The sequence below is a fragment of the Rana temporaria genome, chromosome 7 (genome assembly GCF_905171775.1).
Source record: "Rana temporaria chromosome 7, aRanTem1.1, whole genome shotgun sequence".
Classification (NCBI taxonomy): Eukaryota; Metazoa; Chordata; class Amphibia; order Anura; family Ranidae; genus Rana; species Rana temporaria.
In genome coordinates, this window is record NC_053495.1 from 108,094,862 (window position 1) to 108,109,908 (window position 15,047).

Here is a 15,047-nt window from a genome sequence, read left to right on the forward strand (position 1 = left end):
GTGAACTTCGGGTTCTGTGGCAAGCCGATTGCTTAAGTAATTTGGAATAAGGGCTTTGTACGGGATCAACTGGTAGTGAACATAGATGTTTGCGTGCACGCATGCGCACACACATTCCTGTGCAGAATAGACAGCGGCACCTATGCATGCCTGCGCGTGCAACGGGTGCGCGCACATGCACGTTAGCGCTACTTGGCGCCAATGTGCCTTTAAAAGGACAGCAGCTGCAAAGGTACATTGCTGTTTGATCTGCAGCTTTGTACCCAGTAACCTGTATACCTGTTTGCCTATTACCTGCACGACCCGGCTCTGTTTGACCATCCGCTATCGCCAACCCTGACCTTTGGCCTGCCTTGACCCAGCTCAGTCTTCTATTGTTTACCTGCTGCCAGACCTTGCCTATTCTCCTGACCACGCTTCAGCCTTATGTGTTTAACCATCTGATTACTTGCTCCGACGTGGCTTGTCTGACCCGGCTACTGTCTGCTGCTTGCTCTGTACAGCATCTAACCCGGCTTGGCTCACCCTGCTCCAGCTCCCTGCTGATCCTGTATTCTCCAGCTCTTAGGTCATTGACCTACAACCACCTCTGCTGCTGCCTGCAGTTCCAGCCATCCCTGGAGGATCATCACCCTGCTTCTGTGCCAGCCACTCCACTGCTTCAGGCACTCCTACCTCGCTGTGCTCTCTAGATCAATGTCCACACTCCAGTGACTCCCAAGCCAGGGCTGTAAGGGAGGTCTCCTTCTGCAAGTCAGACTCTACTACCAGGTACGCTTAGTACATAACAGGCATGAATACCTGAAGCAAGATATTGCCTTAAGCTTCCTGAAGATGCATGATTGGATGCAAAATGCGTAGAGTTTTCTGGGTAAAGCCAACGTCATGTCCTGTCCCTAAATCGAGGCTTGTACTGCACGCCAGTTCCTAGTGATGGAATGGTGAGCACAGGCTCCAAATAGATATCTGGAAAGACTCAGTGCCCGTCTACAGGCACTATAACATGTGAGTGCAATACTTATATATATTTTTTAAGGAAATAAATTACAAAAATGTTGTGCAACAATGGCCATTTGTATCCTATTAGATTTTAAGATCCTCAAAAAGCAGATCCATATGGAATGAATATTGAGATACTGGTTGGCAAACCCCAGATACATTGTAATGAGGAGTGGCTGATCTAAGCAATAATCAAGGCTTTATTATTTGTCTCTGGTGAGTGTATCACGGATTAATGGAAACTTTTCAATATGGACCTAAATTTTAGAAAGCTGATCTGATCACTTATCTTTGAAGAAAATCACTGGGACTTTCTTTTCTATGCATATATTATTATTATTATTTTTTGATCACACAGAGTTTTTTACTGTATAGTTCCACGCAACATTTTACATGGTTTAATGATTGTTGATGATCACAATTGATGGATATAAATTAATATTCACTCTCACAGGTATTTTTGGTAATAGTTGTTTTAGGGTTGGCACAGTCATCCACAATAATAATATAATAATACTTTGCACACTCTACACCAAATGGTGGGGAATTTGTGATTGCAGCAGACCCAACACAAACATTTAAAGAAACACATGTATTTACAGTACAATATTTTTGCGCCAGTGTTTAAACTTTGCAGTGTCAAGCTGCACTGCCTCTGTCTTGTTAGTAAGAGCTGCCATAACTTCAGGGATTCCCAGCTGGAAAGGAGCGGCCTCCTCCACAGGCTCTGTTTGAGAGGCCTTGCTGCCCCTGGCTTCCCGCCACTCTTGGTTTTGGGCTGGCTGGATCAGGCACACACAGGGAAAAACAAAGTTTCTTTCCCCCTTTTGGTTGTCCAGATGGTTTGCGAGGCATATGGGGTAGAGACACCAAAGTCAGGAAAGCAATAATCCAGGTTAGGAGAAACAAACATATCTCTCTCCAGCAGAGTTCTGGGAAGCATAACTGCTCATGCCGCTCATGTACTTGCACACATCCTAGAGTTGGCCTTTTTTAATGTTTCACTTTAAACATTTTAAAAAATCACTGCTCCTGGATGAATGGAATTTATTTTATTTTTATTTTGCATCAATGCATATTCCCGAGGGCAGTGTCCACCCCATGCTTGCCTATTTTTCCAGAAAATGCACATTTTATATCTGACACAGATTTGGCTTTTATTGATTTCAAGGGGTTGGGTTTCTTTTTAGTTTAGGTTTTAGTTCAGTTTTTTTGTTTTCTTAACGGATGCTAAATTAGAAACCTCAACCTCCTATGCATAGGTAAGAAGAGTGCCTATTGCAACCATCAGATACTAGCTACCACTTTTCTAAAGTAGACACAAGAAAAAAACTTTTTGCGACAACAAAACAAACAAATAAATAAATACATGAACTCCACACAGAGCTGAAGTAGCTCCTGGTAATTTATAATACAATTGTACAATTCTAAACATGTAGCACATTCAAAATTTGTGACTCCTAGCAACATTATGCAAAGCACAAGGCTATAAACTAGCAAACACATAACAGAAGATGTTACCTACTTGTCAATGCAGCCCACCATGTAGTAGACCATTGGGAACCAGCAAATTGCATCCAAAAAGTGCATATCTGGCCTAACAAAAGAGATGTAAGAGTTAAAAAAATAAAACAATATACTATGCAAAATGAACAACATTCTAACTTAACTTCACAATGACTACTGTTATACTGATACATTTCCCATATATTATCTGAATACATCTAAAAGGCCCTTACTACAGTGCTATATTAATGATTTTAATGAACCTCTTAAAGGGGTGGGGCTTAGAAAGACTGATGTGATTTTGACCACAAGAAAGCACATGGATGGAAAGCTAAAGCCAGGCAAGGTGGGTGAAACTTAAAGGGGTTGGAAAGGTAATTTTTTTCCCCTAAATAGCTTCCTTTACCTTAGTGCAGTCCTCTTTCACTTACCTCATCCTTCGATTTTGCTTTTAAATGTTCTTATTTCTTCTGAGAAATCCTCACTTCCTGTTCTTCTGTCTGTAACTCCACACAGTAATGCAAGGCTTTCTCCATGGTGTGGAGAAAGCCTCTTGAGGGGGAGGGGGCGAGCAGGAGTGCCAGGATACTCTCTACATTGCAAATAGAGAAAGGAGCTGTGTGTTGGTGGGCGTCCTGACACTCCTGCTCGCCCCCTCAAGAGACTTTCTCCACACCAGGGAGAAAGCCTTGCATTACGGTGTGCAGTTACAGACAGAAGAACAGGAAGTGAGGAGTTCTCAGAAGAAATAAGGACATTTAAAAGCAAAATCGAATGATTAGGTAAGTGAAGGAGGACTGCACTAAGGTAAAGGAAGCTATTTAGGGGGAAAAAATAACCTTTACAATCCCTTTAAAGTGTTTGTTAACCCCAAACCTCTCCCCCCCCAAAAAAAAACATCCTGTTCCCTCAAAGCATTAATAATAGCACAGTGCTTGTGTTGTGTCATTTGGCCCTCTGTATACCCTAAAAAAATACCCTCCCCTCTGCAAACTGACCACGATAATCATGGCTGCTATACCCTGACATTGTGGTCTGTTTTGGTGCCTCCGTCAGCCGCAGCCCTGCTATCTGCAGCTATCCTGTGTCTGTCTCCCCTGTCCTCCTCCCCCTCCCCTTCTCTCTCTGCTCGTACCTGTGCCCCCCCTACTCCTGCCGATGTCATATCTGATAATAAATCTTCTTATTCCCTCTGTATCATCACCATACACCCCCTCTGGGTGTATATGGTGATAAATGGGCGCTAATGAACAAAAGTGCTAAAGTGCAATAATCTATGAAAATAATAGTATATATAACTATGAAAGCAATAAAAAAATATTGCATAGACCATACAATAATGCAGTGTTCAACCTGCAATAAAATACATCTGCTTCATACTAGCAACCCTGTATTGAATAGAGAAAAAAAATGCAAAAACAAGTCCAATGTGTAGCAATAATCAATCAGCCATAAACAATTAAAAGTCCATGCATTAAATTTGAATTCTTGATGTTTCACACTTTCACCACTGCAACAATGAAAAGCTAGTGACACAGAGTGGAAAAATTGAGGTAAGTGCCTACTTAACGAACCACCATGACCTCTTTTTTATAGAAAGGTCATGTGGGGCTTTAGTACAGTTTGTTTCTCAAGGTCTTTACTGATACCTAGAAAGACAGGCCAGGGAATGGACTCCATCAGGGTGTTTATCAGGAATAAAATGAAGAGAAGCGAACCACAGAGTAATTCCACGATTTAATAAAAATATAATAAAAAACACAGGCCGAATGGCCGCTTAATTTTAAAAGTCCCCAAGCTTCCTGACTACGTCATTACAACAAAACGTACGTCGAGGCGCTCCTGGTCACGTTACCCTGTCCAGCCACTTCCGGTTTAGGCAATCTGAGACGGTGGAACACACGCTATAGCCACGCGAGTGAGACATACTGCGGTGAATGCTCCACAGCACATCTGGCCTTAACTACGCCTGTTACCTCAGTGCCAAGGCTTGGGCACTTTTAAAAGTAAGCGGCCATTCGGCCTGTGTTTTGTATTATATTTTTATGAAATCGCGGAATTACACTATGTTTGGCCTCTCTTCATTTTTTTCTTGATAAACACCTTGGTGGAGTCCATTCCCTGGCCTGTCTTTCTAGGTATCAGTACAGACCTTGAGAAACAAACTGTACTAAAGCCCCACATTACCTTTCTATAAAAAAGAGGTAGGCACTTACCTCAATTTTTCCACTGGGTGTCACTAGCTCTTTAAAATCAAGAAAAATCAAGAATTCTAATTTAATGCATGGACTATCAATTGTTTATGGCTGATTGATTATTGCTACACATTGAACTTGTTTTTGAACTTTTGTCCATTCAATACTGGGTTGCTAGTATGAAGCACATGCACTTTATTGCAGGTTGAACACTGCATTATTGTATGGTATATTTAATATTTTTTTAATGCTTTCATAGTTATATATACTATTATTTTCATAGATTATTGCACATTAGCACTTCTGTTGATTAGCGCCCCCTTATCACCATACACCCCCCACATTACTAAGGTTGTTATTCACAACACTTTAGGGGAGCTGCTTTATACTGCACATTTAGACCGCAGCACAGATTTATTTTCTCATTATTACACTTTATGTGTCCCTGTGCCTATGTAATGTAAAAAATCTGCCAATCTGTACCTTTATAAACACGGCTCCTGGCGCTCAGCTGATTGTCGGCACGCTCTCTCTCCTCTCTCTCCCCACATCCCTGGCTGACGTCAGTGGGACCCAATGTCTGTCTCTACTGAAGCAGGACCCACTTTATGCAGCTCAAAGGTAATTACTTCTTTTACTATTGTGCTTCTCTAACACCTACATAATTATATAAATTGGACCTACTGTAACTTAAGATATAGATCCATTATAGATACTTTTTAGGTGTTTATTAACTTTTGAATGTAGGACACAATATAAATGCACTAGTCACACTACTGACCAATGTGCTTATCAATAGATAGTCTTTCCTGCCCGAACTGACATACCCGTACGTCGATCCGTGAGTTTGCAGGCGCGCAAAATGGGTGTCCGCCGGCCACCTGAGATCACTGTACACAGAGGCAGAACGGGGATCTGCCATTGTAAACACGGCGGATCCCTGTTCTGACAGGGGACATCTCAGAGATGTGGTGTTCCCAGTAATCAGGAACAGATATCTCCGTTATGTCCCAGGTAGCTTATCCCCCTACAGTTAGAACAAGCTGAGGGAACACATTTAACTCCTCGATCACCCCTAGTGTTAACCCCTTCCCCGCCAGTGTCATTTATACATTGATGAGCATTTTTATAGCACTGATCAATATAATAATAAGACATGTGCAGACTGGAATATTCCGTTTTTTCGTTTTCGTTTGGAAAATAAATTTATTTAGTTACTCCCGAAAATCGTTTTGATTTATTTTGTTTTTCGTTGGGGAATAGCTCTCGTCCGAAAATCCAATAATACTTGGTTTCTGTCAAATGGTCAAAAGAATATTCGCCGGTACGTCGAATCTTTGTTGGTTTCTGTATAATGGTCAAAAAATATTCGACGGAACGTCGAATCTTTGCGTCGAATCGTACATTTCCGTTCGAATATTCCGCCTACAAGAATTCTAATGTTGTATGACTAGTAATAATGTCGAATCTATTCTCTATAATGTCGAATCTATTTTCTCATAAATCGAAATCTATTCTCTGTAATGTCGAATCTATTATTTCTATAGTGTCGAATCTTTTCTCTATAATGTCGAATCTTTTCTCTATGATGTCGAATCTTTTCCCTATAATGTCGATATATCTCTATATCAATTTTTTACCGCAACGAAAACGAAAATAAAGCATTTTTTATGTTGGATCTTCCGGTTTTCATTTCTTGCACTTTCGTTATCGTTTGTTAAAACGATAACGAAAAAAACAGATTTTCGGACGAAAATGCATTCTAACGAAAACGAATGCACATGTCTAATAATAATGTGACTGGTCCCAAAAGAGTGTAATTTGGGGTCAAATTTGTCTTTTGCAATGTCGCACTCATGCTAAAAATCGCAGATCGCCGCCATTACCAGTAAAAACAATAATAAAAAGAAGTCCCTAAATCCATACCATAGTTTGTAGACACGATTTACCTTTGTGCAAACCAATCAATATACTACTATTGGGATTTTTTTTTACCAAAAATATGTAGAAGAATACATATTGGCCTAAACTGATGAATAAATTTGTGTTTTTTTTATTTATTTTTAGATACGTATTATAACAGAAATTAAAAAAAATATATACATATTTTTTTTCCAAATTGTCACTCTGTTTAAAGCGCAAAAAAAATAAAAAAACTGCAAAGGTGATCAAATACCACCAAAAGAAAGCTCTATTTGTGGGAAGAAAAAGGACATCAATTTTGTTTGGGTACAGCGTCGCACGACGTGCAATTGTCAGTTAAAGCAACGCAGTGCCGAATCGCAAAAAATGGCCTGGTCATTAAGGGGGCAAATCCTTCAAGGGCTGATGTGGTTAATAATGGTATACTTTTTTTCAAGCTCTTGACTTATTATTGACACAGGCTGTAATCTACAATCATTTTGGCTGCTATCTGCTTTATCATACGAATCCGCTGTCTCTCTCTGTCTAATCTCTCTATTTTTTCTGAAGCACGGCCAGACTCTCACTATATACAATTAAATACGACTTCCAGGGAAAAGTGAGATTTATATGTGCATCTACTGCAAAATTGCTGAAGTTATTTATAAACTGTGCAATGTGTAATCATGTGTAATACTCCTTTATATTACATCCTTATCTCCCCCTGCAAATGACCTGAAATGTCACATCAGAGTCATGTTGAAAGGGGTTTGCTCTGGCTGCGGAAATGAGAGAGAAAACAGAAAAAGGATAGGCTTTTTAGCGGTCTTGGCTACAATAAATTATTTTATGCACAGCAGCTTTCAAATCAGGTCCAGGGGTGAGGGCATTATTTAGCTTGTCATAAGGATTCAAGGCATACTTAAAAAGAAATAATTAGTGGCCGGGAAGACAATTGTCTTGCTCTGTAGACTGCTGTGAAAACAAAAAGGGTTGTAGGTAATTATTGTCCAAAATAGCAGGTTGAATTTTTTTATTTTTCAGTCAGATTTAATTATAATAGAAAGTCAGACTAAACTAGAAAGGATGGTTTGATTATTTATAGGAATGGTCAAATCTGCCCTGGTTTAATTGTCAAGGGGTTTGTTGAATACTGTTCAAGAAACCCAAGCTTAGCAGTGAATCCCATTGAAGTCTATTGGAGGGGAGTTACATCTTGATACTAACAGGCACGTTATATTCATAAGGAGCTGGGCACTGCTATAGGGGACATTTACCTAAGCATTTTTTTTTTATGTGACTTCAAGGGCAACAAGGATTTTTTTTTAAATTAATTGATGTAAAGTAATTGTGAATTAAAAGTGTTACGTATATACACTTTCTCAGTTAAAACTATGCAGGCACCATAACTGATGTTGCATAGTTTCAGAGATGATCTTTTTTTACCTTTTTTTACAAGGTTAAAATGTTCTGTCACGTGACCAATCATCTATTCTTCCTGATAATAGGGGGAGAGGTTACAGGACACTGTGCAGACACACAATGTGCTTTCATTCCATAGTCTGTTCAGCCTGAGGAAAGATACAGCCTGTGATAGAGCAGGGGGCATGTTCAAAAGGCAGGCTGTGATTGGGCCAACCAAAGGGTGAAAACTGATCTGCTTCTGTGGTTTGTGTGGTCAGTTTAGAACAAGGAAGAAAAGTGACTGGCAGGATCAACTAAATACTTAAAGCGTATATTGAGTGGTTTTCACAAAAGTTATAGCGCCTAAAAACTATGGGAAAGGTTTATGGCATTTTTATGGATTTTTTTTTACTAGTAATGGCGGTGATCTGCGATTTTTAGCGGTACTGCAACATTGCGACGGACAGATCGGACACTTTTGACACATTTTTGGGACCACTGACATTTATACAGCGAACAGAGTTATAAATATGCACTTATTACTGTGTAAATGTCACTGGTAGGGAAGGGGTTAACACTAGGGGACGATCAAGTGGTTGAATGTGTGCTCCCTAGATGTGTTCTAACTTTATGGGGATAGGACAGACTGAGGGAGAGACATATCGTTGTTTCTACTTAGTAGGAACAAAAAATATGTCTCCTCTCCCCTGACAGAACAGGGATTTGTGTGCTTACACTCACAAATCCCTGTGCTGGCTCTGAATCAGGTCCCCTGCCATGCCCTCTGGCGGTTCTTAAAGGTAACCCTGTGCCCGTACAGGGTTTCGCTCAGCGGTGCCATTGTGCCACAGTAAATCTATGTGTGCAGGTCGTGAACCGGTTAACTTTGATATTTTTTATCAAGTGGTAATAGTTTTAAATTGGTTAGTGGAATGAGCATAAAAAAAACTGATCTCAAAGCTATAGGAAGGTTTACGCTTGTGAACAATTTTATAATTTTTTTTTTTTTTATTATATAAGTTATTGCACTATAGTTCCTCCACTTTCCTCGATGTCATTTGGGGCCACAACACTATTGTGATTAGTGGGGGATGGCAACATCATCCAAAGGGGACTGAGCGCTTGATTAAACTGCTGCTGCGATCTCACACCTCATTGTTGTGGAGCGGGGACATCTAACCTTATGGCTGCCTGGTGACCTTGTTGCATTAAATTATCCACAAGCACCATTTGACCTCAGCATTAGGGATGAGCCGAACACCCCTCTGTTCGGTCCGCACCAGAACCTGCAAACACACCAAATGTTCATGCGAACTTTAGAACCCCAATAAAGTCTATGGTGTGACACTCCACACTCCACGGCACCCAATGGGTGCCGAAAAACACTGTGCCACTGCCAGAGCTGCAGATCCTGCTGAGCATTGACCGCTTCCTCTCTAGCCTGCAATCCCCAACCTAACTTACACAGGCAGAGCAGTTCCCCTCCATGGACTCTCTCCCAGCCGCTGTGGATAACCTGAAAGCTCCAACCTTAGTGCTCCTGCACCCCAAACAGTGTTAACCCTGGAGGTGCTCCGCTACACCAGCTGACCTGTAGCACCTCCCTAGGAGTGGGGAAGATTTCTCGGAAATTGTGTGGGGGAAATTGACCAATTTGGTGAGCATGCTGTTGCATTGCAGACAAAATATGGTGACTTGATGCAATATGTACAGGCTTTGGAAGAGGGGAAATCTGACCTAAAACACACAGTCTCTCAGCTCACACTACAACAGGAGTATATGGAGAATAGGGAACGGCATCAAAATCTGCATATACTGGGGGTCTCAGTGTTTGCTGGTGAAAGCAATCTACTCCCTTATCTCCTGGGTCGCTATACTATGCTTGCTCCTGATATAGCTTATACTGACTGGCATCTTGACTGTGCCCACAGGTCCTTGGGCCTTGAGTGCCGGTTCACACTAGTGGGCCGTGCAATATCACTTGTGATTCGCACCACACTGGAGTGCAAATCACATGCAATTTCCGTGCAATGCGATTTCATGTCCGAACTCTGAGTTCACAGTGCTATATGCGATCTGAAATGGGTGTGTCGTTAATGTTGTATGACACTCCCCAGGAGTTCACATATGGCAGTGTAAATTGCTGTGCGAGTCGGGTGCGATGCGGGAACATGCAGTGGATTCACAGGGTTCCCGCATCGCACAAGTGTGAACCGCCACTAAATCACTTGATGGAGTGAGACTCGAGAATATCATTGTACAGTTCCACTACTATGATGGTCAAAGGGCCCTTACTCATAACAACCTGTAGATTGAATATAAAGATGATAAGCTTCAGATCCACAGTGATCTCTCCCCTATCACTCTTACCAAATACCGTAATCTCTGTCCAATCTCTGCTCATCTACAGAATCTCCAGATTCCCTATTAATAGGGTTTTCCTTTTCACCTGACTGTCACTACAGATGATGTTTGACCTGCAAGAAGGTGATGCATTCCTCAGAAACCAGGACCTTCCACTACTTCCAGAGGATGATTTTCTCCCTCCACCTACCCTACGGCTGTTTTTTACACCTAATAGGATTTGGATTCCTGCCAAGCTGAAGTCTAAAGCCTCGTACACATAATCAGTCCATCCAATGAGAACGGTCTGATGGACCGTTGTCATCGGTTAACCGATGAAGCTGACTAACGGTCCGTCGCGCCTACACACCATCGGTTAAAAAAACGATCATGTCAGAATGCGTGACATAAAACACAACAACGTGCTAAAGAAAATGAAGTTCAATGCTTCCAAGCATGCGTCGACTTGATTCTGAGCATGCCTGGATTTTTAACCGATGGTTGTACCTACTAACGATCGTTTTTTTTTCCTATTGGTTAGGAATCCATTGGTTAAACTTAAAGCAAGTTGGCTTTTTTTTAACCGATGGTTAAATAACCTATGGGGCCCACACGCGATCGGTTTTGACCGATGAAAACGATCCATCAGACCGTTGTCCTCTGGTTAACCTATCGTGTGTACGAGGCCTAAGAAGGCCTTTTATTCCAGGACTCTGATACCTCAACCATTTTTCTCGGCAGGAAAAAACACAAAGTTTTTCCTGATGTAATTCCTCTCCAGTCTGACTTGCATACACCGGTCATGCAAAAAAACTTCCAAACAAAGTGCAGTGACGTACAACACGAAGGACGGGACTATAAAGGGGAAGTTCCTTTCAAATGGCACCACCCTTTGAGCTGCTTTTGGGCTGCTTTTGGGCTGCATACTTGATTCTGAGCATGCACGTTTTTTTCCCCTCGAAAAAGCATACACACTTCAATTTTTCACGACGAGAAAAAGACTGACGGGAAACACGATGAGAAAAAAGAGTGCTGATTTAATTTTTTTGCAGACAGTTTTTTCGTAGAGAAAACTGCTAGGGAGCATACACATGACCTGTTTTCACGTCCAATATAAAAAATGGCAGTTTTCTCGTCATGAAAACCGGTCGTGTGTACAAGGCATGACAGTTTGCATTATATACCGCATACACACGACCGTTTTTCATGATGAGAAAAATGCAATTTTTTTTAATTGGTCATTCAAAACAACCGTGTGTAGGCTCCAGAGCATTTTTCTTAACATGAAAAATGGGCATTAAAAATTTAGAACATGCTGAATTTTTCTCGTCGTTTTTCACGCTGTAGTTTTTCACGTCGTGAAAAACAGTCTTGTGTAGGCTTTAAAGACGGGGAAAAAAACGTGCATGCTCAGAAGCAGGTTATGAGAAGGGACATTTGCATAATCAGCCCAAAGGGTGTTGCCAATCGAATGGAACTTCCCCTTTATAGTGTTGTGCGTGTTGTACATCACCGTGCTTTGCTTGAGCATTTTTTGTTCACAATCGTGTATATGCAAGGCAGGCTTGACAATAATTACGTCAAGAAAAACGTTGTTTTTTCCATAACATTAAAAACGGTTGTGTGTATGCAGCATTGGGCTTTTGCCCTTTTGCCTTGCCAGCAGGACAGGAAATAGGAACTTTCACTACTATGTGCTTTTCTATTTAATCCCATTAGAGGGCTGGTGGGGACTACCATCTCCTCTACCATCTGTTGGAGATCTCCTTGTTCCCCTACTTATTCCATGGCTTCAGCTATGAAATCCTGAGATGCGGATGCCCTTCAGGTCTCAGATCTACATAACTACATAGTTTCAGACCCTTTTCACAGATCTGTGTCTGTTTATTTGTTTCTTCCCCTGTTTTTTTAACCCTAATAGCTCCCTTTTGTAATTATTTTCCGTGCTGGGGCTTATTTTTACATACCAGTGATTATAATATTTTTGGGCTATGCCAAACGATCACAGTGCACTGCACCGCCGCACAGTGCTTTGAAAGCCCTGATTGGCTAAAGCAATAAAATATTTGCTCAATCAGGGCACAGAGCACTTTTGATTGGACGCTGTCATGATTATTCTTTCCGATCATGGCTCTTTACTTTTAGTCCTGCCCCACTTATAAAAGTATTCTTTCAATAGTGGCCATTTGTAGTTTGATATCGGCGTCAGGGGCGTACCTAGAGCATTTGGCACCCGGGGGGGGGGGGGGGAATCCTATATCTGGCACCCCACGGTAAAATGTAAAAACACCCCACTGCATCCCCTGCATCCTTCAATATCTCTTTGTAACTACTGTGTACCCCTCTCCACATTTCACAGCACCCTGCACCTCTGGACCCCTTTACATTACACAGCACCCTGCACCTCTGGACCCCTTTACATTAAACATTACCCTGCATCACTATACCCTTTTACATTACACAGCACCCTACACCTCTGGACCCCTTTACATTACACAGCAACCTGCATCACTATACCCCTTTACATTACACAGCACCCTACACCTCTGGACCCCTTTACATTACACAGCACCCTACACCTCTGGACCCCTTTACATTACACAGCACCCTACACCTCTGGACCCCTTTACATTACACAGCACCCTACACCTCTGGACCCCTTTACATTACACAGCACCCTACACCTCTGGACCCCTTTACATTACACAGCACCCTACACCTCTGGACCCCTTTACATTACACAGCACCCTGCATCACTATACCCCTTTACATTACACAGCACCCTGCACCTCTGGACCCCTTTACCTTTCACAGCACCCTGCACCTCTGGACCCTTTTACATTACACAGCACCCTGCACCTCTAGACACCTTTACATTACACAGCACCCTACACCTCTGGACCCCTTTACATTACACAGCACCCTACACCTCTGGACCCCTTTACATTACACAGCACCCTACACCTCTGGACCCCTTTACATTACACAGCACCCTGCATCACTATACCCCTTTACATTACACAGCACCCTGCACCTCTGGACCCCTTTACATTACACAGCACTCTGCATCACTATACCCCTTTACATTACACAGCACCCTGCACCTCTGGACCCCTTTACATTACATAGCACCCTGCATCACTATACCCCTTTACATTACACAGCACCCTACACTTCTGGACCCCTTTACATTACACAGCACCCTGCACCTCTGGACCCCTTTACATTACACAGCACCCTGCATCACTATACCCCTTTACATTACACAGCACCCCGCACCTCTGGACCTCTTTACATTACACAGCACCTTGCATCTCTGGACCCATTTACATTAGACTGCACCTCTGGACCCTTTTACATTACACAACACCCTGCATCTCTGGACCCCCTTACATTACACAGCACCTCTCTATCCCTTTACATTACACTGCACCCCTGCACCCCTTTATATTAGACTGCACCTCTCGACAGTGCAAACCCCTCCCTACAATACAGAACACCCCCCTACAATACAAACCCAACAACAATACAGAACCCCCCCCACAATACAGACCCCCCTACAATACAGAACACCCCCTACAATACAGAACCCCCCACAATACAGAACCCCCCCCACAAATACAAAACCCCCCTATACAGATACCACCCCCATACAATACAGAACCCCCTCCTACAGTTCAGACCCCCCTACAATACAGAACACCACCCCTCTACAATACAGAACCCCCCACAATACAGAACCCCCCCATACAGATACCACCCCTACCCTACAATACAGAACCCTCCCTCCCTCATATACAGAACCCCCCCTCATATACAGATCCCCCCTATACAGAACACCCCCCCACAATACAGAACCCCCCCTCATATACAGAACCCCCCTATACAGAACACCCCCCACAATACTGAACCCCCCTATACAGAACACCCCCCACAATACAGAACCCCCCCTCATATACAGAACCCCCTATACAGAACACCCCCCCCACAATACAGAACCACCCCTCATATACAGAACCCCCCCTATACAGAACCCCCCTCATATACAGAACACCCCTATACAGAACCCCCCCCCCCCCTCATATACAGTACCCCCCTATACAGAACACCCCCCTTTACAATAGTGCAGAGTGACACCCCCTTTGCCTTCAGACCCGTAATGCTGCTGATGTAATGTGATGATCAGCGCTCCGCGTGTTAGAGCACTTGTACAGAGGAGGGGGAGGCGGCCGCAGCTTCACGCTGCTCGGGTCAGCTGTGTGACTGTCAGATAGTCACAGCCGATAGTATCAGAGCCGCGGCGCTGCGCTGCCACGTAGAAGGGGGATCATTGCGACTGGGTCCCGGGCGGCGGGTATCGCTCGGGTACGGCTCGCACGGCACCCCCCCTGAATTGCCAGGCTGTGTGTCACGGACGGTTACCTAGTCTGCCGTCAATCATGCTGTTACTGCGCCATGCCTCAGTCGCGGAGGGGGGGCGTCGGCCTAACACTCCCCAGTGTGTGGCACCCGGTGCGGAACGCCCCCCCACCCCCTGCTTAGTCCGCCATTGATCGGCATGGAGAGAGATAGAACAGGGTTTAGTACTACTAGACAGTGATGCCTCGTACATGGAATTTTTTCATTGGATATCCCGACCGTGTGTATGCTTCATTGGACTTTCTCCATTGAAAATTCAGACGGAATTCTCTTTTTTTC

General features: G+C 43.0%; 1 protein-coding gene across 1 annotated transcript in view; it reads right to left on the reverse strand.

The window, feature by feature from the left end:
• KCNT2 (potassium sodium-activated channel subfamily T member 2) overlaps positions 1-15,047 on the reverse strand; it is a 1,265,156-nt gene that overhangs the window by 469,165 nt on the left and 780,944 nt on the right. Inside the window, exon 20 of the mRNA XM_040359820.1 lies at positions 2,525-2,596. Coding sequence (XP_040215754.1) covers positions 2,525-2,596 — 72 coding nt within the window. The remainder of the gene's footprint in view (positions 1-2,524; positions 2,597-15,047) is intronic.